At 45.1% G+C, this 26,438-nt stretch overlaps 1 protein-coding gene across 8 annotated transcripts in view; it reads right to left on the reverse strand.

Moving 5' to 3' along the window:
* Positions 1-15,154: 15,154 nt before the first annotated feature.
* Positions 15,155-26,438, reverse strand: part of ADD3 (adducin 3) — a 101,702-nt gene continuing 90,418 nt past the window's right edge. For 7 of the 8 annotated variants that reach the window (XM_075504575.1, XM_075504571.1, XM_075504577.1 and 4 more), the window contains 9 exons: positions 25,793-25,936; positions 25,606-25,704; positions 24,375-24,557; positions 23,279-23,536; positions 22,046-22,165; positions 20,642-20,731; positions 19,294-19,417; positions 18,239-18,334; positions 15,155-17,524 (listed from right to left, as the gene is read on the reverse strand). In XM_075504575.1, coding sequence (XP_075360690.1) covers positions 17,226-17,524; positions 18,239-18,334; positions 19,294-19,417; positions 20,642-20,731; positions 22,046-22,165; positions 23,279-23,536; positions 24,375-24,557; positions 25,606-25,704; positions 25,793-25,936 — 1,413 coding nt within the window. In that variant the 3' untranslated portion in view covers positions 15,155-17,225. The remainder of the gene's footprint in view (positions 17,525-18,238; positions 18,335-19,293; positions 19,418-20,641; positions 20,732-22,045; positions 22,166-23,278; positions 23,537-24,374; positions 24,558-25,605; positions 25,705-25,792; positions 25,937-26,438) is intronic. The other variant, XM_075504579.1, reaches the window with a different exon arrangement.

Here is a 26,438-nt window from a genome sequence, read left to right on the forward strand (position 1 = left end):
AACCGCAGATGCTGTAGCATCCCCCAAAGAGCAAACTGCTTGCAGAGTAAAACCAACTAAAATGCCTTGCAATGCTCTGGCTGCCCCCAGCCCGAGGTGCAGGACAAGAGCGAGTGACTGCGGGTCCCTGGCAGGGCCGGCCAGGCAGCACCTTCAGCAGGAACACGTCTGCTCCGTGTTATTGACTCGCTGCTCTGCGTTGGGTATTTCCCTTCCCGGGCACTCCTATGGCCACCCTTTGTTCAGGGCTCACAAAACGCTCTACAAACCTGCGGGCGTTGACTCTCAGAAAGCCGGTGACAGAGAGGAATACAAATTATCTGCTCTTTCAGAGTGCTGAACTTGGTGGCAGATGACTCGGTCCATGCCAGCCAGTTTAAATCCGTGGCTGCGATGAGACTCCGACACCAATTCTCCCATTGCCTTCTCCAGCTGCCAGGCTGCTTCATCACTTTGGCGGTGCTTAAAGATGCTGTTTGCAAAGGTACCCCTCTAAATCCACCCAGAAATGCTCTTGGCACCTGCAGGAAGGCAATCTCAGAGATCCTGGTTCAAAACTACCTGCATTTATTTGTCTAACACCGAGAAAACACTCCAGCCCGCAGCGAGACGGTCCGATCCCTCGGAGCACTCACAGCCTCCGGGGAATGGAGAAAAAGAGATTTACTGGGGTGCCCGGGATTAGCAACAGGATTCGTTGTCTTCAAAACAGTTGGTGTGATTCAGTTCTGGAGGCTGAGGGAGGGAGACGTGAACGTGCTGCGGGTCATGGTGGGTGAAGCGGGATGAGGACAGCAAATCCCACCTGGGGGTGGCACGGGAAGCTGGCAGTGGGACAGCACCGGCACAAGCTCGGTGCCAGCAGTCGGGGCACACGGGTGCTGAAGAAGATGCCATAGAAAACCAGGGTTGATTTGCTGGGCAACCGAGCTGAAGCACTAAATCGTACGGGGGCGTACAGGATGTGGCCACCCTGCTGCCAGCAGGAGCAGCCCACAGGGCTGCAATGGCTGGAAAGCCGCCGGAGAAAGGCAGGGACGGGAGCTGCAGGGCGAAAGCAAAGAGTCCTGTGGCCGTCGATGAGCTGACCTTCGCCGGCCATTTGGGCTGAAACCAAACCAGCGAAAACTCACTGGATCCAGGCATCATCCCTGCCCGCTCCCTGCCAAACCCTGCCCTGTGCAGGTTTCACCCAGCTGGGCAGCCAGACACGGCGGAGGTTAGAGCAAAGACATAAATAAAAAGGTTAATATTTTCCACCCGTCTCTCCCAGCTGCCATGCAGATTGCAGCTGTTTCTCCCCAGTCACGCTGGCCGCAATACTCGTTGGGTTGGTATTTAATTGCCTCTCCCTAACGACGCATTAGGCAGGGTGTAATTTGCCAGCGCTGGTCAAACAATACAGATAAACCCGGTTTGCACACAAAGGCAGCGGAGCGGGGAAACTTCGCCGTCTCATTCTGCTCCCCTTTGGAGCTGGTGGCTCCAGACATGGGCGGGATGCGAAGCGACGGACGTCTCGGCCTTCGGGAGGAGGAAGGAAAATGTCAAATGCCAGGAGACACCCGCTTGCACTGCGGCGAGCCGGGGTGAAGCCGTAAGTGCCCCCACCGTCACCAGGGCTGGGCTGCTGTGTGCCAGCTCAGGGGCTGGCCACGTGTTGTTACAGCTCAGCTCATCCCTTTTCTTGGGCTTTCTTTTCTTTTTCCTGAATTTCAGGTGTAAAGATATTTTAAGATTTCTCTCTCTGCTATTTTTTAACCTTAGTAGTGTGAGCACATACGTGGGAGATGGCAACTTTGCTCTCATTTGGGAATTGCCCGGCTGGAGACTAAAAGCCCAACAGGTCCTTAACTTAGGAGCCATAACACTGACGTGGGCCCTTGGTGTTTTTTGGGACCTTGGCTTCAGCAGAAAAAAGGAACAAAAAAGGGAAAGCTTCATCCCGCAGCCACAACTTCTCACCCTGGTTCTGCAGCACCGTGATGCTCAGAGCATCTCTGCCCTCCCCGGCTCCCCTCGCACCCCAGGCTCTGGCTGGGGGACAGATTTCACCCAGATGCTATAAATAAATGAGAGAGTTAAAAATTAGCCTGCCCTCGCAATGCAAGCACTGAAAAAGCAAAACACACCCTTCCTTGTACTGGCCCAGGGCACAGACCTGCATTTATGACCATGTCTAATACAGCCATGTATTATAAAACAAGATAGAAACGGGCAATCCCCAACATTGATACAGAGAGAAAGGCAGTTACACAGATCATGGGTGGATTTTAGTGTTCCTTAAATATTTGCACAAACTACACTGTTAGTCAGAGTCGCTTTTAAAGAACTGCAAATTTCCAGCATGCAGTGAGCTTTAAAACGCTCTGAAATGAAGTATCGCCATTAAAATTAACTGGGGAATCATCTGGTTTTGGACACCCCGAGTATTTTTAGGACAGTGGGTGCGTGTCCTGCCTGCGCAGCAACGAGTCCCGTGGGTCACCCGCTCTGTGCGTGGGTCTGCAGGAGCCCAATTGCTCTGCCTCGCCCTGCAGAGGGAAGACTTCTTTGGGATGGCACCAGGCTCCCGCATCCCATCCCCGGACCGCTCAGCATCCTTCTCCCGTCGCTAACACGCCACACGCATGTGATGAAACGGGCTGCTTCGTCACCAAGTTGCACATTAACGCCCACACCTACAATGCGGGGTAATTTATGGGAAACTGTCAGATAACCCTGTCCTGGCACCCGGCATCCTGGCACCTGGTACCTGGCACCCAGGGTGCGCCCGGGCGCAGGGGACGCCACCGACGCCTCTTTGGACACAAGCTGGGAGGAAGCAAACAAACAACAACAAAAAAAAGGGGTCGTTTGTTTGAAGCTCTCTGGAACAGAAGGAAATCAAGGGCGCGTCAAAATAGAAAAGCACAAAGCCAGCAGGGAAACGGGGTTTATTTATAAACTTCTAGAGGACGGCCGCAAACAATGGGGTGGGCGTTTTTTATCCCACCCAGAAATGGGAAAGGAGTCCGGGTCTGTCTGCCGCCGGCACGGCGGGACTCGCTGGGCAGCACCGGCCGGGCGCTCAGCCCGCGGGATGCGCAGGGTCTGCGGGACACGGCTCCGCCGCCTGTCCAGAGCTGTACCCTCGGCGGGCGGGCACGGGATGCTTGCCGGCTTCCTCCAAAGCTCCACCGCGCCAAAAGCTCTGCGTGGGTAATGGTAAAGAGCCGCCCAGCACCCGCGGTGCGCGTCTCCTCCCTGGGGTGGGAGGCAGCACCCGCTGGCGGGCAGGTTTGGGGGTAGGTCCCCCCGCTGCCATGCAGCAGCAGCCCTGAGCACGTTTCAGAGCAGGCGATGCGCAGCCAACCTCGCTCCCGCTTATCTGGCGTCCGGGAGCTGTTTGTAACTTACTGCACGTTCTCCTTCCTAATGATTTTTCTCTTGTGTACCGGGAGCGTACAGGTGAGCCATGGCCGGCGGCACGTCGCACCCCGGTGTTGTTTCCCAAGCGCAGGAGCAGAGGCAGGAGCGGGCAGAGGTTCGACAGCACTGCCAGAGCGGCTCTTGTCTGCTAGGCTCCTGGCCAAGAGGCCCTTCGCCTCTCTGCACATCCTCTGCGATATTTTAAAACAAGCCCAGGAGACACAGCCAGCCACCCCGGATCGCAGCATGCTCTCCCGTGCAAAGTTTAAGCCATGGTGGGTAGTAATAATTGAAGAGCACCCCATCAAGCCCCGGTGAATGAATCCGATGATCATCTCAGTCCTGTCTTACCCTTTCCTCCCTAGTCGGAAGGAACATCAGTGCCTTTTTCAATCAGAACATTTTTGGAAAAGCAACCTCCCCAACTATGTAAGCTGGGGTTGTCCCTCCCCGTCCCCCGCGCTGCTGCTCAGCCCTCGGACAGAAGCCAGAGCAGGCGCCGAACCCGAGCCCTCTGCCCCGGCCCACTGCGGACACGGGCTGGCGGTGCCGGGGTCGGGCCTGGCACAGGTGTAAGTGCTCCCTGAAGGGCAGAGGACTGGGCTTTGGGAGCAAGAGGGGCACGGCTGAAACCCGGCAAATCAGTTCACCAGGTGTTTAAGGCCCCGTGGTAAAGCCGAGCCCACGGGTAAGAGCCCTGCAGAGCGAGGCCAAGCAAAGAAAGTTTGTGACTGCAGCTCCCTGCTGCCCAGGGCAATTTTATACACATATAAAAATTAAATGTATGTAACAGGGAAAATCTGCTACAGACTCTTCTTGCTTTAAAAAAATTCTTATTTTTAAAAAATGACATTTGCACAAACATTTATTTCCCCAGCAGAGATGGCTGAGGAAGAGAGCAATCCTGGAAAAGACAAAATGAAAACGGAAATGGCAAAGGTGTTTTTGCTGAGAATTCTAAAAGTTTCAATGCATACATACAGGTATCCACATATCCATGTATACGCTCACCCACCCTCATAAACCCACACTCCCATTTTTCCTGTCCCCAATAAATGCTCTCTCTGATCACTGCCGCTGGATGAATTTGAGTAGCACGCAGAGCTAATGAGACCGGCAAGGTAACTCTCAGAGACAGAAAGTAGACACCGCGCCAAGGGAAGAGCAGTGGGATGAAAGGAGCTGTCGGGAACTTGACGTTATCCCTGCTGCCCAGCGAGCGCAGCACCGGGCATCGCCATACCCCCGCTCTGGACCCCCGTTCTGGACCCCTGCTCTGGACCCCGGCTCTGGACCCCCACTCTGGACCCCCGCTCTGGACCCCAGCTCCCCAGCGAGGCAGCCGGCCGTGGGGAGGAGCATCCTTCCCGGCTGCTGGAGCGCAGGAGCGGCCGTCCCAGCCCCTGGCCACAGCCCTGGCAGTGCTTCGGTCAACACGGGACCTAAGAGGTGCGGTCATTCCTTTAGGACTGGGGGAGTTACAACGTCAAATCCTAAAATCAATTCGTAATCACATCTATCAAATTAGAGGCAGCTATCAAAAATGGCGCATACGTGTGTGCGTCCCTTGAAGAGCCCGGCTGGCTTCACACGGCAAAAGCTATTTAATTCGTATGCTGGGCACAGGCTGACACGGGGGAACGCCGGGCACATAGCAGACCTTCTTCTTTCTCCTTATGGGAATATACCCTATTTAATCTAAATTTTCCAGATATTAAGCCACTTGTCGGCTACAGAAACTTGGGCATTAGGGCAGGCAGAGCAGCCTTTGCGGTTTGTCTTGTGGGGGAAAAACTTGTTGCTGATCGACGGATCTGAAGTGTTTGCCCTTTTAAAATCCATCTAAAAATGGGTTAGTTCTGGCTGTCTCTGCCCGTGCCCAGGAGCAGCTTGGAAAGGAGGGCAGCACATCCCGTGATCCTCCTGCAGCAGCTAAGCTTTGGCTTCGGAGTCCATATCAGCCAAGAGACAATGGTGATGGGACCTGGGCACAGCAGCTCCTGCCCTGATGCTTCTCCGGCTGTCCCACTGCAGCCCGGCGTGTCCAGGATCACACCACGCTCACACAGTGCCCAGGCGGCAATTGCACCGAGTACGAGGCTGTACCCTGACAGCTCTATCGCAGATCTCAGACTTCTGTTCAAAGTTATTCAATTATGGTAAGAACCACTTCTCCTCTCTCAAAGATTGCCAGAGCTGGGATCATCACGCAGGGACGCTTTGCAGCCTCTCCTTCAAGCACCTACTTGGGCACAGAGATGCTCCCGGAGAGGAGCATCCGTTCCCTGCCCAGCCGAGCGGGAGGAGGGCTCGGAGCTGCCCCTCACAGCATCCCCTCATTTCGTTAGGAATGAAAGTCAAAGCATTGAAGATGCTTGAGATCACAAGTTCATGTTAAAACATAACAGCATTTCGTGATCTTGCCACTTCAAAGAGCCACCTAATTTATTGACCCATGGAGACGAGTCTGTGCGAGCTTGTGTCCTCCGCAGACTTGGCCCGCCTTTGCATTGCATACGTATCGTGCACGTCTTTACCACCCTCCGCTTGGTGTCTGGGGCTGTCAGAGGCAGGTGCTGCTTCGCGTGCGGTGCAGATGGCATTTATACGGACACCGAGGGAGCGCAGCACCATGTTTCCATTCACCCAGACGCCACTTTGGTTCTTTCTTGTAATATCGACTTCTCTGAGTAAATGGTTTTTCTGAGTGTCCAGTAAATCAGCAGTATTGACAGCCTTGATTAGATCTAAACGAGAGCAGGGACCGTATCTTGGGGTCACCCTGCTTTGGGCAGCAGCGCTCCCCTGCTCTGGGGGGCAGCACCGGCATTAAAGGCCGAATCCTGATCTTGCAGGGGGGTAATGCAACATGTGTGGCTTGCCAAAATCCACCCCAAAGAGGCACTGGTGGTGCATGATGAGTCTCAGCGAGCCGTGCCATGTTGATGTGGGGTTCAGGGGGGCTGGAGGTGCCGGCTGGGGGCCCAGCCCCCTCCAGGGGAGCCTTTGACCTGTGCGCACGAACCCTCCGTGGGTGGAAGCTTCAGACAAGATTATTTTCACATAGATAAAGGTGCTGATCCCCTGTGTAAAACACTCATCTCTCCAGCCAAATCTGATGCCTCTTACTACCCTGTGCAGCATGCACGTCGTGGCATTCACGCCAGCGCCCGCATGGGTTAAGTCAGAGGAAGAGGCTGAAAGGAAAAGTGAAGGCTTTCACATGTGTACCTTGCTTTTAAGCCTAAAATGCCCAACATAAGAAAATAATCCAGAATATTCCCCCTTGTCCCCCCTGTTCACACAAAGCTCATTTTACATGAGGGGATGTTATTTCCTGAAGGGTTTGTAAAAGGCTCGCAGGGCCCAGCGAGCGGCTGGTACCGCAGGCATCCTCGCCAGACCGGCAGGCACGAGGGTGCTGGCAGGACAGTCCCGCTAACGCTGACATAGAGCCTTCATCCTCGTCCCGAGAAGGCATTCGGGGCATGTCCACTACCATATAGCAACTGGAGAGGCAGAAATCAAGCCAAATGGAGTAAGTCAGCCCAAAACCATCTGGTTATGAGAAAAATCACACCAATACCCAAATATTCTCCCATTACACAGACCATGGCAGAGCAAAGTCTGCCCAATGTGCCTCTTCCAGGCCATTCGTGAAGTTGGTCCCATTAAGTAAATCCAGGAAGGACCAGCTGCTCCAGCTGAGGGTGAACGATCGCGTTTAGGTGACGTGCCAGCCAGGCGATCAATGCTTAAATGGATGCGATTACTTATTAGATGTAAACACTGTCGAATAAATCTAAATAAACTCTAATTATTTATACAGCGTATTCCTAATGCTGGTTGAATGTTGACTCTTACCAATTTTAAAATAGAACTGAAGCCAGGCAGGGTAAATGATTTAATGCCTCTGTAGATATAATTAGCATTTGTAATACATATATACAAATATACATAATATATGTAATTATAGGTATTGGTGTTTGAGAGAGTTGTCTAGCCAGATGGAAAGAGTAAGTACTGACAACATTTTGCTACTACCTGCTAGAGAGGGAAGGATGTTTAAAGTCACTGGAATAAGAAATTGGTAGCGGATATTTGGGGAAGGGAGTTATTGCCCCACGTTCCCCTTCTGCTGAGTGGATTTGACAGCCAACTTCTCCGTCTTGGCCATCCATCTAAAGAAGAATTGGGGCTGGAAGTGTCCGACATCCAAGGGCAAAGCACTGTGTATAAACCGCAGCTGGTGCAGCGTAGTCACACCACCTTCTGTAGGTCATTTTTGGCATCCAGTGAAGACGGAACTCAGGAAACGACAGGGCTTTGGTCCTCTGGAGCATCGCCGAGGCCTCAGCACAGCACCTGCCTAGGAACACGTCCGCGCTCCCCACCCAGGTGATAAGGCAGAGTCAGGGCCGCGTTTATCCTTCCTGCTCTGCTGGGCTCTCGCTCGGCCCACAGATCCCTCTGCACGGGTCGCTTGTGCTGCAGATCCGGGAGACGCTGTCAGATAACCAAGCCTGAGAAAGGCTTACGGGCCACTACTGCCTTCCCTTCTCCATCCCAAACACCTGGCAGGTGGTGTACAAGGAGCAGCAAGGTAAATGTCCTGCATTTCATGGTCCATCCGGGCTTCAGGCTGGAGGTTTTTAGTGTGGGAAAGGCAAGAATTAGTCCTTGTGCCTGGTCTTGCTGAGGGGGAGATACCATGCGATTGCTTGTGCGGCTGATGCACGTGCAACTGCACTTATTAAATACATTTATTTTCCAGTTTTCTCAATGCACTGGCTGCAATTTCTCTTTACTCAAGTTTGATGTTTGGACTTTGGTGTCCAAGGGAGCGGGGTTTCCTGCCTAAGGAGCCTGTAGGCAGAGGGCACCTCAGCACGTGGAGGGGCACGGTGACTGCCTCCGACACGCAGGCGAGGGCACAGCGGCAAGGCAAGCCCATCCCACTGCCTCAGGTTAGAGCTAGATTTCTTTATAAAAAGTATTTAAAAGCAAGCTACATTCACAGGCAGGCACAGCTTGGGATGGAGTTTATACGAGTTTAATGAAGTTTTGAAAGTTTGCAGATCGTCTGTTATTCAGCTGTTATGGCAGAGAGAAAAGGAAGGATGTGAAGTCCCACCAGCTGCTTTACCGCACCGCGTGGCTGTCGGCACAGGGGCTTGAAGCGTCCCCAAGCCTCAGCGCCATCGCGCCAAGCACCAGCTTGCGAGACACGCAGGGGCAGGTCCCTGCACAGCCATTAACACTCAGAGACCCTTAACATGAAGGCACGTTCATTAATGGTCAATTAGCTGCTCTCAACACCCTGGAGACAGAAAACCAGCCATCTGCAGCAACCTCCCCTTCCCCATCCCTGCGGGGGCACGGAGAAGAGGGACAGGGCTTGGCTGTCGGGATGTTCACCGGGAAACTTGATCCCTGCGAGGTCCTCAAGCGTGACAGCCGGTTGCCACGCTGCTGGGTTTTGGGGGCTGCTTTTCACCCTGCAGCTCAGGGGTTATTTGGCTCTTGATGCATCAAGCCAAAGGCTGAACAAGCAACTTGCTCTTTTGCGGCTCTCCCGGCATCGGCGAGTGTGCTCAGACCTTTGAGAAAAATCAGGCCGTTTATTCCAGCACCTCGTTTTAGGCAACGTTTGAACTTTCCATACCTTTGGGAGGAGAGGGATGAGAGCTGTGCCTGATGAGGAGGTCAGAGAGCAGCCAGCAGCTGATGTGCTGAAGGTCAAAACCAGCCCCAGCCGGCAGCGTCTGCCGGGGAGCAGAAGGCTCCCGCTCAGAGCTGTGTCCAGGACAACACCACCACCCCAAAGCATTTCAGTTATTCCTTCCAGAGTTTAACTACTCACCGTCCTGATAACCTGGAGCACAAGTTTTGTTTTTGCAAATAACATTCGCAAATTAAAAATTTGCAAAAGCTACAGCAGCATTCAGAGACACGCAGTTGTACCAAGCTGTCGCTGCAAATGCAAAATGAAAGGCGCCCAGAAATTATGACACTGTAGTGGGCAAGACAGGAAGGTGCAGGATCCTTGGGCACTGGCGATACTGGGTATCTCCCACTGGAGAGATGGGGATCCCTGGGAAGGGCTTCCAGCAGCCTCTGACTCTGCTGGCTGGGGGAGGAGAGGGGTCGGGCAGCTCTGGCACAGCTGGGATGAAACCTCTCAAATCAGTCACTCCCCGCATCCCTCCGGCGTCCCGCCTGGGATTGACACGAAACACTCCCTCCAAACGCAGGGAGACAAGGACACAAAGCCGGGAGGGGACGTCCCCTTCCCCGCGCGGCGATGGCAGCCGTGCGCCAGTTACAGCAAATATTTCCAGGCAAGGCGCTCATGGCCGGTGCACGCAGCCGAAGCTGACGCATCCGCTTTCCCCGGTCCCAAAGCCCTCCAAAACAAAAGCTCCCCTGGGAGTTCAGCAAAACGTCATTCAGCGCAGACCATGGCTATTTCCACAGTGAAATTTAAATGCAAGAGTAGGTTGGAGCTCCTAAACAACGAGACCAAAGACCGAGCTTCACTGCCTGGTGAAGCCAGAGCTCAGCCCAGCTCTCTGCTCCATGGTGCAAACACCCTGGCTCCGGTGGGCTGGCGGAGGGTGTTCAGGATCCGGCCCTCGACTGCAATGCCAGCATTTGAATCACAAACCCCCCTCCGAAACTTCAGCAGCATCTTAATGATGAAAAAATGAAGCGGAGTCAGTCTGAAGAGACACTTGCGGGTGAAGCACCGTGCTGCCGGCCCCGTGCGACTGCGGTGGGAAGCTTTTGTGTACGCGCCAGCAGCCAATTCAGCCCCTAATTGATTTTTTTCCCCCTTTGGCATTGTTGATACGCAGCCGTTCTCACACAACTATAAAGGATAAGGCGTTTTTCACTTAACTACTTTGGTTGGAGAAGACAGGAGGGAAAAAAAACCCAACCCACAACAGAGGGCAGCTCTGCAGCATGGGCGTTGGGAGAGCCCTCAGCCAGGCGGGTGCCTTGCTGGCCCGGGCAGCAGGATTTGGCCCCCGTTTCCATTGCTCTGAACCGTGGGGATGCCGTCGGGGCTGACACGTGGCTCATGGAGTCTGGGCAGCCCAGCACGGCTGGTGGAGCAGGGTGGGCAGCAGGGCGGGCGGCGAACCTCAACCCCACGTTTGCTGGCTGCCAAACTTTCTTCTCTCCCTCTTCACTTAATATAATTAACCTTAAAATAAAACAATAGCCGGGAGCTGCTGGCAGCAAAGGGACGTGCGTGGCGAGGAGTGGCGTTGGCTTCAGACGGAGCTCAGCGGCGGCTGCCAAGGCCCCTTTGGGCACAGGCGGGGCTCGGCCGCCCTCCAGGGTGGCCAGAGAGATGCAATGCCAAGAGGGGCACGGCCTCCGCTCACCTGGGCTGGACCCCTGGAGCAACGCTCCCCTACGCCGGCCAGAGCTTCGGCAGGAGAGAGAGGAGGACAGCCGCAGGCGGGGGCGAACGGCGCCTTTACCTCCGCGGTGCCTGCACCCGCTGATGCCGGCGAGCGTGCACCACCCCCGGGTCACGCGTCTTCGCAGGCCGCGACAGCGACCCCCTGCACTTACCCTGTTGCGCGGTCAGACCCTGTGTGAAATGCAACCTGGGACTCTGGCAGGATAACACCATGTATTTTCCTTGTTCGGTCCACAGCACTAGGGCCTGTGGCATGGCACAGCTTGATTTAAAGCTTAAAGCTGAGGATCTGCACAATACAGATGCGCTAACGTCACACCTAAGTATAAGATCCTAGAGGGGAAAACACCAGCATCTGTCTCGTGAGCTCAAGCCTTTGATTTTCTCTTAGTTTGATCCAGTGCAAACCTTGACCAGGGATAGGAAGGAGAAACTAGAAAAGTCAGGCAAGACAGACTGAAAAGGAAGTTCTGCTAAACACATGCTGCAAATGCTTCCAGCCATCAGTTTTCCTTTACATGCTTCATTTACAGGCAGATCTCAAGTAAGAAACACACGGATACCACCTTCCACTTTTTTTGAAGTCAAACGTGTCTTTTTCTCTCTTGGAGACAATTCAGAGCGTCTGGTCCCTTTGACCACCATATATGAGAGAGATAATATAATACCATATAATATAATAATATATCTATATTATATATCTATAATATATATTTAAAAATATATATCTATCTCCATCCTCTCCCCCCTTTCTCTGATTTTCCATGCACAACAGTTAACAGCACAAACAGGTAAGTCTTTCCCTTCTCAAGTTTGACTAATACAGAAAAACAACTGTAGCAAATCAGAACGAAGGTCCAGCTTGCCCAATACCCTGTTTCCCACAAAGACGAAGGGAAGACACTTGGAGAAAAGCATAAAAACAGGGTGAGCACGCAGCGATGCTTCCTGAGACCCTGCCCTCAGCCTCCAACAATGTGCAGTTCAGAGACTGAGACCAAGATGCCAAGTGTGCCTTTGGCAGAATTCATCTGCTGAAGAGCAAGCAGACACAAAGGGGTTGGCAGTGGCAAAGCACGCCATTCCCTTTTAAAGAGTTAAGAAAATTTAGTACAACCCTCCAAACTGGCGTGGTTGAACTTCCAAAGCACCAGGTTTTTCTAACACTTTTAAATAGCTTTCTTCACTGTAGACCTTCCTAGAGACACAGCAGCCAAGGCTTCTGGTTCTCCATTCACACACCTGCAGCTCACGCGAGGGGGAGATCAACAAGGCTCTGCCCTGACCCCAAGACATCTGAAGCTCTGCGGCTTCTCAGCCCTGTCCCCCCTGCACACCTTCCACCAGGGACTCCTGTCACTTCTGCCCCAACTATCCAGAAATGCTGAGAGCCCTCTAGCCTGTGGGTAAGGCTGCTGGAGAGAAAATATTGAACATAAGGATATTCTTCCGTGCGGTCGAGTGAGTTTACAAGCACAAAAAAAAAATATTCTTGGCTAGTTGCAAAAGTGCGAGAGGATTGAGGGGAGCAGAAGAGTCTTGCCTCCTGGACAAAGCCCGCTCCATTGCTGGATTCTGAAATGAATCAATAAAGAAAACGAGTCCGACAGCCAGATGTCTGCTTTCACCTCACTGCACTGGAACTGGACTAAAGCCCACAAAATCTCCACCAAAATACTTTCTTTGAAAGCTCTTTGTTAATGTCTTTCCGAGTGCAGGGAACAAAGGCAGCAAATGTGAAAGTCTGATGCCATCTAAAGGCCACTTGAATTTTCACCTTTCAAAGGCTGTGTTTGACTTTGGGACTCTGAACCACAATTTCAGAGTGTGAACTTGTTTGCCCTCCGGCTCTCATCATCAGGCTTTGTTTTGTTTGCTTGCAAGTTAATCAAACTTCACTGAAACTTTCCATGCTGTGTGCTGGTCCAAGTGAAAAGTGCTTGGGTGTGTTTGCACGTACTGCTGGCACGCATAAAATGTAAAGCTCATGTAATCAAACACTTCCAAAGAACAAGGCTGTAGAAAAACACAAGTTTCTCCATATTACCTTCTGGCAATCTTTTCTCTCAGAAACCTAAATTGCTGCTGGCTTTGCAACTGAGATTAGAAATTGTGGCAAAGGGCTGAGCAACCTTTATGTTAGGGATGGGCTTTCTCCTATTCCTCTAAGAGTCTGCGCAAATTTGGCCAATCTGCAAGTCTCTAAAAATAGGAGTTTATACAGGCTCTGTGACAGCTAAAATGTCAGAAGCGCCCATCTCCACCGAATGCCCTCCTGGCCTTCCCTGCCGGGCTGCTCGCACCATTTGAGCCACGCACGTGGCAATGCCCACAGACAGGCTGACTGCACTCCAGCTGCCTGCATGCACATCGCCAGGCAGTTTCTAATTAGTGCTTTTCAATGAGTCCTCCACTTCATTTAACATACTGGATCTCTGAAAGAACAAACAGCAACCCACGCAGCAGTCCCATGGGTGAGGGGATGCATTTCCCCACCAGTTTGCAGGAAGGGAGAGGAGGAACATCAGTGCTCACATCAGAAGTTTCCACCAGACCCGTGTGCGCAGTCTGGGACACAGCGGCCCTTTCTCCGTGTCCTTGGCTACTTAGCAGTACATTGTATTTGAGAAGTTTCCACAGGCTGAAACAGTGAAAGCTCAACCGATTTGCAAACTGGACATCCAGAAGATAGAAAATCCTCAACTACTGAGCACCCAATAAAACAGCAATTTATGCTACGTGCTCAAGAATGTACAATAACTCAACTGGCAAGGCAGGAAAATATTGGTCAAAATGGCCTATTACAGCCCTTACCATGACAGTATCCTGTTGCCTCGCAGCATCCAAAGCCTGATCTAAAGTATACATCATTCTGCAATTTTTGCAAATCAAGAAAAATCTGTTTTGATATGTAAGACTCATCTCCAGAACAGGTGAGAGTCTGTAAAAGAAGCCGGCAGGTGATCACCCAGACCGCAATACAGATTTCAGTATTGCCGTACATAGACAAAAGTCAGTTAGAAAGATGCACAACTTTACAAATCCTTTGTTTTCCTTTAGAAGGTTCTTAGGTGCTAGCTTGCATGTAATTCCTCATCGCATACACTGCTGCTTCTCTGTATTGCTCTTTCTTGGGTTAAGCATCCTAATGGTAATAACTATTTCCTATTGTGTCAGTGATCTGTTTTGAAGCTTGTCCTTCCAAGTGCTCCTACTTCCCAAGATTTAAGCCTTAATGTATGTTATGCCTGTTACAAACATCTACTTTATTTCCATGCTTTGGCTTGCAGAATCTCAGATCCTTCTTGTAACACTGTGAAAGAGTAATATCTAAGTGAAAATGAAGGGTCTGCTGTGGTTTGTAGACTCTTGGGAATAGAGTTCAAAGAAGAGAACAACAGATGCACTTAGCCTTACAGTGTAAGCTGCTCCGTGTTGATATAGTGTCTACTTTCACATTAGTGCAGCACTAAGCAGGACTGTAGGTGCTCCTGGAGACAAATGACAGTAAGAAAATTACTTGAATCTTGGTTAAGATTTATTTAAAATGCTGAACCAAAATTATCCTCCCACACAGGGACCGAGTTCATGAAACCGTCACTGGACTTCGAGGGCTGGATTTTGACCTTCTTGTAAACAGAAACAAAAGGCTGATTTGTGGAAGGACAATGAAAATAAACATTTGTTGAAGTCCTTAAAGACATCTCACAGAGTTGATATAGCTATAAAAACATAACACTGCAACTTCTGCAGGCTCAGAGACTCTGAGGTATACCATATGCTGGCAGGGCATGACACAGATGTCTTCAAATAACTTTGCATTAAAAGCCTTCCCTACAAAAGCCCCCTTTGTTTTCATTAATAAAATGAAAAAAAAGGTAATTCAAGCTATTTCCCTGCTCTGTACTTACACAGCACTTAAACCACCTGAGTCCTATGTCTCAGGCCATCACACGTAAACCCATGCTGCAGAGCAAAAGACACAGACCAAGAAGATGGGGAAGCATGCCCTAGGAGAGGAAAGCCTGCAGCACAAACTCAACTGAGGTTCAAAACAACTGCCTGACAACGCCGTGTATTTTACCACGGGCCTGTCCTCTTTCATCTCCAGGATCTGTGACAGAGAAAACAACTGTTCTCTAATAAGATCAGACTATTTTCTGGCATAGCTTTCAGAAGAAGCACCAGCAAGAAGCCACCTTCAGAATAAATTCTTGAGAAGTTACGTGCATAATCAAAACACCTTTTCTGCAAACGAGACATGTTAAGAGCACTGTATTAAACAAAAGGCTGCTATACAAAAATCCGTCTATTTAAAATACTGTTTATTTGTGATTTAACATTAATTAGCATTACATCTATGAGCAATTTCAGATAACATTTATATATTTTCCACAGGACACAAGAGTTGGCTGGCTCATTCTTTATGCCAAAGCAAGTAAATAGAGGCATTAGCAAAAGGTGCAAATAGTTCACGGTTGCATTTTAAAAAATATTTATGCACATTGCATTCATTTAGATATATTTTTAAAAAAGTTATGAAAAGCGTAGTTCACAGGTTACTGTTTCTACATATGTTGTAATACAACACAAATAATGTAGAACATAAAAAACAAAGTAAGCAACTGAAAGTTTCCACTATGATTAAAAACACTGATTCCAGTATTTAGTGATAGCTAGAAAATTGTTTCCAGGATCCATTCCAACATTGCATTATCACACTTACACGGTCAAAGCTAACCAGCCCCCAAACATGCTATAGTCAACATTTTTGCATGCCAAACCACTCTCCAGCCATATTTAACAATTATATATTGTATAATATTTCAACTGGCAATTTGGGAATCACATGGATCTTTAAAATGTACTTCCTATTGCGATGACTGATTTACAGACAATTTGACACAGCGAAGAAAAGCCTATGTTAATTTCTATGTTTAGTTTGTATTTACAATACAGTAAAAGTACTAAAATGACAATATCAGTAAAAATGAGTAAGTGGCAGTACCACCCTTACCCATGGCACTAGGCTCTGATTTGCTCTGGGTTCATCCAAAGGACAACACAGATTCATGAGACCCTTTTACAACTCAAATGAAAGTGAAGAAAAAACCAAAGTGTTGCACTCTGTATGAATCCATACAAATTATTTAAAACGTCTAATATGGAAATGTCACTTTGCTGATTTAATAAAAATATTCCACAATCCATATCATATATTTAAAAAAAATAACCAGACTTTTACTTTCTTTGTCTCCTCCTATTTTCTTACTATTTCACTTTCCCTTTTAACAGTTTTGTTTCCTTCATTTGGTTATGTTAAGAGATTATTTTTCTTCATTCATTAGCAATACCACAAGAGAAAAAAAAAACCCCACAAGTAATTTTTAAACATGAATCCAGTTCAATTTTATATGCTTTTATCTTTTGATTTCTAAGTCCCTGGATTCCTGAATTATATTTAAGTATACTCTAAACCAAGCATTCTTAAATACACTCTACTATTAAATGCTTGGTTCACATGCTTATAATACCTTTATACTGAATGGTATACAAACATTTGAACATATAAAAATCTTTTTGTTTTGCCAGTTAAACTAAATTATCAATGTTAAGTGTATAAAATCCCCCTTCTTGAAAAATAAGGGTTTCCCCCCCCAACTGATTGAATAAAAAAAGAAGTCTTCAAAAATTATATTTTACTAAAATGAAATATTTGGCAAAAAAGTTATTGAAGAATGGAATTCTTTAGACATTTTGTATAATTCCAAATAAACTTTCTCTTACACAGTTTTTTCCCTAATATTATGTGCCAGTGTATAATATTTCTATATGATCTAATCTTAAAAAAGATTTAAGGTGTGCTGTTAATATGCACCCACTCAAACAGGGGTACAGAAACATAAAATATATGGTCAAAATCACAATACAAAAATGTATGATCTGGTTACCAAATGAGACAGCAGTTTTAAAAAGTCGTATGATCACTCAACGGTAATTTTAATAAAGACTTTAACTGTACTGAAAAGCTTAAGGTCTGCAAAATACTCGAAGCAGAACTTGCTGCTGCATACTGTGATGGTTTTCGATCTTGCTATGATGGTAATTGAGCACCTGCCAGTGTCGTTCTACATGAAACTAATGAATGTTTCCAACCCTCATAGCAATTTTGGACACAGTTAAGTGAGAGATGAATTAATTTTCAATTAACTTGAAAAGGTTTTTTTGTTTGTTTGGTTGGTTTTTTTAAAGCAAAACCTCTTCCAGTTCCTTTTTGTTTAGGTTAAAAGTCCAGTTACTGCACACCCCTAACACTACGCTGTTAATGGTCAACTTAAACGTTTAAAATGTGCAATGTCTCCTCACAACAGAACTGCACTTACGCTTCTACTTTCTCCTTCTTTTTACTCTTTTTCAGAAAAGATGGGGTGCGGAATTTCTTCTTCTTCTTTGATGGGGATTTGGAAGGTGACCCTTCAGGGGACAGGGTCTCTTCTATCTTTTCAGAGCTTTTAATTGTAATCTCTACACTCTCCACAGTACTAGTGGTTAACTGACTGACCCTCTTGGTGAGATCTTCTTCCACCTCATGTGCATCTTCCTTGCCGTTCACCACCACAACTGGCAACTCCACAGATATTAGGTTAGCATTCTGGGTATAGAGATCTTCATGATTTTCTGAGAGAAGAGACAATTTTGCAATTATTTATGTACACTATCATGCAAAAAACCAGTATTGAAACAAAGTCTGCGAGTCTGGACTGTGATCCAAAGAATGAAACCCAAAGTGCTTAGATGTGTTTTTTTTCCCTTTTATCTACACTCTAACTTGTTGTAAGCAGACAAGACTGTGAAAAGATCATTAAAGGAAAACAGGCTGAAAAAGCTAACCTTATCTCTGTCAGGTATATATACGGCTCAAGCTGTATACAGTATATACAAATATGGTCTACACAGCATATACCTATACAGTCTCAAGCACACTCAGAATTACACTCTACTGCAAGAGACTAATTTATGAAAACACAGCCATTTCATACAGAAGTCTTTGGAGAACTAGCCTTTCAAAATGCCGCCTTAGACTCTGCTGGAACAGTCTTAGGCAAAAAACCCTACTCTTAACACTTTCAATAAAATAAAAATATTATACCTATTTCCTCCACCTTATCAACATCTAAATTTCAGTATGCCCCACGTTGTTTTCTGTTTGAGAGAATTACATATTAGAAAAAAATGGGAAAAACAGTTTTCTGGACAGGGTCCCACCCAGACTTGGTAAAAGAGGGCTCTTTTTGGCTCAGTCAACTTCATGCAAGTCTAAGAATGCAGCAGAAGAGTGGATGACTCAGGTTATCAGAGCCATTGGCATTGTACAGAAATTGCATGGAATACCTTCTAATTTTTCTGGGACATTTTGCGGGGATTGAGTTTGTGACTGAATTTGTGACACAGATGAACCGTCATCTGAGAATAATTCCTGTTCAGCATCTGCAGGACAAGATTTGAATTAGTAGCCATGCAAAAGTAAAAATCAAGCAAGAATGTCAGTGCTAGTGCTACAAGATTTACAGCTCTTCTAGCATTGCGTTGCTCATGCTGACAACATCAAGAAGTTACAATACACAGTTTAAACTCTATAGAATTATAGATTTACATGTTTTATCTGCTAACAATCATTATATATTAGTACTTTAATAGAAAGCATTAAAAAGGGTGGCAGGGTTGCATTCCAAGTAGCATGCTCCATGGTTTTATCTAGCCGTAAATCACACAGTTTGCTGTCATAGTAAGCTATTATGCTATGCCTTGAACGTGATATATAACAAAGTTGGTTTATTACACAATATTAGTGAAGAAGAATGCAGTAAGTGTTATTGTTAAAAAAAAAAATCAACCCTGAATTAATAATTCCCTATGGAATAGTAGTATTGGAAGAAGATGTAAAAAGTGAAAGTAGATGAGTCTTGCACATTGGAAGAACAGAAGAAAAATTAAAGAAGCCAAGACCAAACATCTCAGTAAACTTTTGCTCAGCCGGTCACAGACCTGAGCAACTCGATCTAACTTTGATATCAACTTTGAGGAGGAGGTTGGACTAAGATGACCTTCATGGGCTCTTTCAACCTAACTTATTCTATGATTCTGACAAAAAAAGTCTTTGTGTTAAAGTGTGTTTTTGTCAATCCCATTTCTGTGCAAACCTTTCATTGCTTTAATTTTAGCACTAAGCAAAGTAAAAAACAAAACAAAACAAAAAACCACCAACACCCTCCCCCCCCATTTAACAAAAACGTCTACCGCCTCAAGGAATGATTAGCTCTAAAGTAGTTGCCAACAGTATATGCTAATAATTAACGTATATACGTTTTTTATAGTAGACATTTTCAAACTAAAAATGAACTCATTATTAAAATGTAAACCCAAACATTTAAAAATGCACCACTGACCTTCCAACCCTTGTTGCTTGCGCTCAATTGTTTTCTTGTATTCTTCCAGTTCCTTTTCTGTGAGATGGCTGAACGGGTTCGGTGGTGCTGGTGGCGCGTGCTCATCATCTTCAAATTGCATTGGCTGGAAAAGAGAAAACCACAAAATTTAACAGTTAAAAAAAGAAGCAAGCAAGCAAGATGTACATGGTTAATGTCTCTTTTTTTCCCAAAGTTTAGTGATACCAGATTGGCAGGGAATACAGAAGAAAAACACAGATGCATCCAGGCACAAATTACCCCATTTAATAGGCATTCACATAGTAATGAACACTGACTACTGAGCTGTAAATCACCATCCTTTTGCAGCAGCACAATCATTATTTGAGGGATTTTTTTTTTGTATCAAGGGAGACAGCTTCAGAGTAGACACTTGCCTCAACAGCTTACACTTCAGGGACTAATATACTCTTCAGAGAAGTGAGAGTCCTTTAACAACAGGGATTCAAAAATAAGGTTTCCCATATTTTCTGCAAACGCCCCAAGTTCTAGGAATTTTTTTGTAGGAAAGTAACTGTGCTCATGCTCCTGTTTAGGAATCTAACTGGAAGAGCTCTTCCGAGATGAATTTTACAATGACAAAATTAAAATTACTCTCATGGTGAAAGAAAACTCATTTGGAAAATATTCTTTTTGCCTGAAATAAATAAGCAAACTCAGTGTTATCTCAAAAGAATATTGGAAATCAAAATGAGGAAATAAGTGTACCAACCCATGGATGGTTGGAAACTCTTAGAACTATAGAATTCCAATTACAATTCATCACAGTTTGTTATATAACCTTATTAGGGACACCTGTATTGTTTGGAAGTAAGTATGTTCTATTCAAGAAAAGATTAGTGTGGACAGGTAAGAAACTGGAAACCCTCCCTCCCTCCCTCCCTCCCAATAAGAAGCCTGTTTCTAATGTAAACTGCCTTCTACATGGTCCCACCCACCTTTTAAACTCACTTATTTCTGGGCCTCAATCATTTCCTTTAGCAGCAGTTCCACAGACTGATGAAAAGATTATTTGTGGCACCGTGCATTGCAAAGTTCATCACTCGTTAGCTTAAATGGTCTTAGACAGGGGTCCTACTTCATTAATTTTAATGACAGGCAAACTTACCATTCGTATCTCCATTTGAAACTAATATTTTAAACCTCTGAAATAAAACATGAATAAAATGTATCACACATCCAAAATTTGGCATTAAAATAATCAGTTCTAACAAAGCATTTAGAAAGAAAATGGCCCAAACTGATGTTTGAAAGACAGGCAGCCAAATAACCCAAGTATTTGTAAATCACTTAATTATGTACTACTCACTGGACTCGGCTTTTTATCCACAACAATCCCAGCGAGCAGCTGAGACTGTGGTCCTGCTGTCTTTAGGTCATACCGGTTTTGCTCCCTTATCTATACAGAGAAAATAAACCAGGTTATAAACAGATATTTCTCTTTAACAAATCCTGTGCCCACCAGCTCTGCAAAGCCAGTAACTAACGCAGGCAGCAGTGAATGGCTGGAAGCTCGTATGCTGCTGCACCTAAAAATTAAGATTTCTCCTTCGACCTCCGAATGCACTGCGTACATTGTTAGGCCTTCAAGTACTCCTGAATATCCACTCTAGTCCCAGCTCCTGCACTTCATGCAAGCCAGTTTTTAGAAATAAGCTCCAAGGGATAGTATGTCTTTGAACTTTTCCTCTCCATCCCATAAATGACCTATGTTAAGCTATTGGAGAGATCTGTGTGGTCACAAAGGTTGGTAACGTTTTTCCTTCTGTGAATAGCTCGCTATTTTCCCCAAACAGCCCTAACTTCACATTGTCAGTGCTTAAGAGATTGACAGATGAGATAGAAATTTTTTTTATATATGATCTGTGTTTGTATTTATATTTCTACAGCAGGAAAATAGGAATAAACTATCTAATGAGACAGTGACATGCATGAATTTAAAAATCATTGTCTAGGACTTGTATTATTAATCTCTAGATTAGAGGGTGCCTTTCCAGTTCTAAGGAAGGGAGTTGCTCTTTCTGACTCCAGTTCAGTCCCCATGGATACTGATATGGTGCTTTCCAAGAAAGAAAAAAATACGTAACCAAATGGAAAGTGTCCTGAATATCTGTTAATATAGTTATGCCTAGGGTGGAGTATTTGGTCAGTCTGACAGTCAGCGTCTTATGTGCTGGAAGGGAAAAGCAGTAAGATATTGATGTTTACAGAGAGGTCCAACAATAATCTCTCAGTTTCTTTTTTTCCTCCCATTAGGAAGTGGACTGGACCATAGAATTCTCCTAGCACTTATTAAACTGGAGTTTAATACGGAACAGAGTGAGATTACAGTCTGAGATTGAACATGCTGTAGATGATGCACAGCAATTCGGTTCATACTGACACCTAATTATCCACTAAATATAATCCTAAATAGCAGGGACTACCATTTCCAAGCTATCATTTCCAGAGTTAATACTCATCCTTCATCAAACTATTGCATTCAAAATTTATATATATATATCTCTATATTGCATATGTGTCTACTGACTTCATGTATATCATACATTTAAATACATGTTTTTTAGTGCCAAAAATCACATACAATGTAAGAAACTTGTTAGTAAAATCAGAACATTTGTAAATGTTATTTTACTGCTGTGTTGAATCATTACTTGAACATATAATTTTATTTGGAAATGTTACAATTTTCATTTCATTACATTTCTTTTACCTTATTTCTCTTTTCCAACACTTCACTTGGGTTTGTGTTTAGAGGAACAAACTGGTTTGGATCTTCAATTTTGATTGGTGTTCCTCCACTAGTCTTGGAGGAGTCATCAGCTTTCATCCACTTAAAAAAAAAAAAAAAAAAAAAAGGCAGCTAAAAACCCCAGCATGATGGGGAGGAACAATTCTCAGTGTTGTCTTACTGCTAAAGAAGAGATATAAAGAAAGGACTTTCTGACTTTACTCTCAATTCCACTTGACACCCACAAAATGATCCCAACTCCTTACAAGTCTGTGTGTTTGCCCAAGAGGACTGAAATTGCCTTGAACACGTATCATCAACATTACTTTTTGTAAACACTGAAATACATTCCTGAAAAATGCCGTACTAACTGTGTACTAATGAAGTCATATTTAGAAAGGATCACACTTCCTAGTAACTGGCACATAGATCCACCAGCTCCAGAGCCTTTGTTCATGCAATCAACTTCCACCTCTGCTAACCACACATTTTGACTGTAGTTTTTTTCCTTTGTAAGCAGGGTTTTAAATCAGTCGCTGAGGTTGTTTCTCCCAAACTTAAGTTTAGAAACTCGCTAGCCTGCCAGCAGGAGGAGCTGATGCTTTTACAGTTGTACTATGCAACTGGGAGCAGCCTGATAGCAAATAACATGCTTCGTAGTCCCATGAAAGCCACCTCTCTCCAGGCCAGAAACACAGTGGAAGCATCTTGGTGAGCTGAAGGAGGAGGAAAAATCTTGATCATTGTTAAAAGTAGTAGCATGAACAGACTCTTTGAAGTCTGTTTTCAGTAGGGTGACAAACAGGAAGCAGCCAGTTAGAGATGAATTAGAGCTTGTGTCTCCCTCATGTAGAGAAGAGAACAACCCATGGGTGATTTAAAATCTTACTATGTTTGGTGGATAATTAATAGCACAAAGAGATATGGTAGAAAAACTGTCTGCTACTTAAGGAATCAGAAGAGGTAGTAACAAAAGGGAAATCATTGTTAAATTTTATCATAAACTGTTGCTCTTCCAAACAGTTAAACCCTCCCTTCCCCAAACAGAGGGGGCCCTTAGTACTAATGTCATTAAGTCTCCCCAAAGCCTATTTTTATTTGCTTGTTAAACTTAATTTGCTAATCCTCTTAAAGATTTCCTCATATAAACTGTGCATAATTTACTTTCTCTCAAGTAGTGCAAAAACTAAGCGACTGCCTAGGTTTTATACCTACCGTGATCTTAGTCCTGGGACTGGTTTCCCCGTTCCAGGACTCCTCAGGCACATTAACTTTCAAGTATGTGTTTGGAGAGTTCAGCCATCTTGTCTTTTCTCTCTGTTGCCTCTGCGCCAGGAATTTCAGGGGGGAAAGCGGGACTGTATCATCTTCAAACGAGAAGGCAGTCACAGTGGCTGGGATCTCAACGTCACTCTTGTGTCTGGGTTTTTCTCTGACTAATGGTTGCCTATAGGCATAGCCAGTTCTGTATCCCTATGGAGGGGGAAAAAAAAAGAAAAAATTGTTTTAAAAAAATAAAAATAATAAAAATAAAAAAAAAAAATCAGAAAAAGGTATCCAAAGAAGTCATGGAAGTTTTGTGCTGCCCTGTATACATTAAACAGGTCCACTGAGCTCTTCAGAGAATGGGCTAGTGGTGTTGTCCATCATTCATTCATACTATTAACATTCAAGAGACCCATTTAAAATACAGTACAGTAGCAGCTGGACAGCACCCCACTCACACTTCACCTTCCTCCCACCTTCGTGAACGCGTGACCACCAAATGACCCCCTGCTCAGGTTATGACCTAGGTAGCTTTCATGAGGACATTTATTTGTCTTGCACAACGGCACATCCTAGTTCATGACACTCCCTCATTCCTCACTCTATTTGTATTAAAGGCTGTTCCAGAATTCATACTGCAGTGAAATGGACATTTCAAACAAATAATTAATTATCACCTTATTTCCTAATATTAGAGTTAATAACAAAATATAGAGGAGAAACTATTATGTCTATTTACTAGGTGGCGATTAAAATATATTTTTACTGTTAAGCTACTATAAAGAGCAAATATGTTTGAGATGGGTTGGACAAAATTTAAGTTCAAAACATTATAAATTCTTATCAAGACAGAATACTACTGCCAGATACAGTGACATAATAAAAACTAAACCAAGCAGACAAGATTTCATATACAATAAAACTTACTCAGTCTTCATTTTCAAACTCACAAAGAAACCAGAAAAAATAATTGCTTTACAGAAGCTAATCCTACACTCAAAAGCTTACAGAGACTATATGGACAACACCATCAACGTGCTCTCACCAGGTTGTCCAGCATGCGCATGAGTGCTTCAAATTCTTGCTCCCCAACTTTCCATTTTTGTTGTGAAGCCATATTAACTCCACCTCCTCCAGTTGCTGCCACACCATGTGTGGAAGGCTTGAACTTCTGCAGATCCAGTAGTAGGAGATTGTCTATCCCACCTGCTCCAGCTAAGGCATGAACCTAGAGACATCAATGAGTGTATTTCATTTGTGGAAAAGCTTTTGGGTTCTCTGATTTTCCGAATTCACAGGAGAAACTTACTTAAACACATGCTGCAGTTATTTCTCAGGCTAGTTTTCTACTGTGCAAAAATGTATTACAAGATATAGCAAGTGATTCTTACGGGAAGGATGATAATATCTGCTAATAATTGCACTTTAAAAGGAGTAGATTCACACACTAGCTTTCAGAGTACCTTAAAAAGGTCTTTCTGCATCACAAGATAAAAAATTTTTCATTTTTATATCCATTTCAAAACGAATGAGTGATCAAACTCAAAATGAAGGCAGGGCAAGGGAGGAAAGTAAAGGAGTGGGAGACTGCCATTTGCACCTCCAAACACCTCCTTGGGAGGACAGGATCACTGGAGAACAAGTAAGACCAAAGTGAGGAAGTTTCTGGGGATGGGCTTAGGAGTTATGGAAGGCGAGGACACTTTCAGTGGCCTCTCTCCACAGGTTATAGATAATACCTAGATACCTAACTAGGTAGTTAAAGTTAGACAAAACGGAAACAACTGATTTTGGGACTCAAGTTATTTTTAAATACGCTACCCTCTACCACTGCTCCAAAGACCTTTTGTTTATTTGGTTTTACAAATCCTTGTGATCACAGGGAGAAGCTTCTTTCTTTGTCACAACACAGAGCTTTGACAAACCAGCTGGATGTCGAGAGATCTTAAGTCACACTTCCACGAGCAGAGAGTACCACTGAACCAATTATCTGACAGATTCTCTGCATGAAGCTCACTCTCCACAGCATGGAACAAAAACCTGTACCCTTCAGTGTGTAACAACACTGATATTCTAGGAAGAGTGATACAGTATTTGTGCTGTTCCTTCTATGTTTTCCTGATTATTCCAATTTCTCTGACTTTCACCTGGCATATGATTACTGGATTCCACAACCCCAAATATTTTGTAATATTAGAGATCTTCCCATCTGGGATGTAATCTATAACTCAGCAGCGTAAGTGTTTGAAATTAAATACAGATAAATTCTCTCTCACCTGCGTTTCACAGGCCAGTTGCACATTGAAAATATAGTGGAATGCTTCTTCCAGTGTCTCTCCCAGTGCTACCACACCATGGTTTCTTAAGACTAATACCTAGTAAATGAAGACACTAATGTTAAATGGTAGAAACTGGCGCAGTACATGAAAATTGTTTATGAAGAGCGTGAATGAGGTTGAATACCTTGCAACTGGGTCCAAGAACTTTCTGAAGCTGAATTCTCTCTTCCTGTTCATCAAGAGATCCCTGGTAGTTGTAATAAGCAACATCTCCCAGAATCAGAGCCTCCTGTGAGATGGGAAGGATGCCACACTTCATAGATGAAACCTGTTTCAAGAAAATGAAGTACTGATAATTAGGGAAAAATGAAACTCTTAAAACCCACATCTCAACCACCCAAGCCTTAGCAGGATGTACTTTGTATCTTTGCTAGAAGAGACAAACTCTCCACAGTGAAAGCTTAGAAACTATACCTTCCCCCTCTGGCCCCCACCAGTCTAATTTGCAATAGGGTGACAGAGCTGCTGCTACCCAACCTAGGGACAGGTTTATTATAGGAAAAGACAAATTATCCCAACTAAGTTAATTTTTGTGAATCTTATCCATGTTTAATTCTCAGCATAACCCTACTTAATGTTTTTTCCTTCTTTCCCACATTTATAACTTCAAAAAGCTAGTATAAAAGTAGTTATCCATTCCTTTTTTTGTCTGTAGTGAAGGAATACATATATATGCATTTATATATAAAATAATATGAATTTATCTATTTATCTCAAACCTATTATTTGAAGTCTCCTTACATCTTTATCATTGTTATACAGACCATTTT

Source organism: Mycteria americana, chromosome 6, assembly GCF_035582795.1.
Source record: "Mycteria americana isolate JAX WOST 10 ecotype Jacksonville Zoo and Gardens chromosome 6, USCA_MyAme_1.0, whole genome shotgun sequence".
NCBI lineage: Eukaryota > Metazoa > Chordata > Aves > Ciconiiformes > Ciconiidae > Mycteria > Mycteria americana.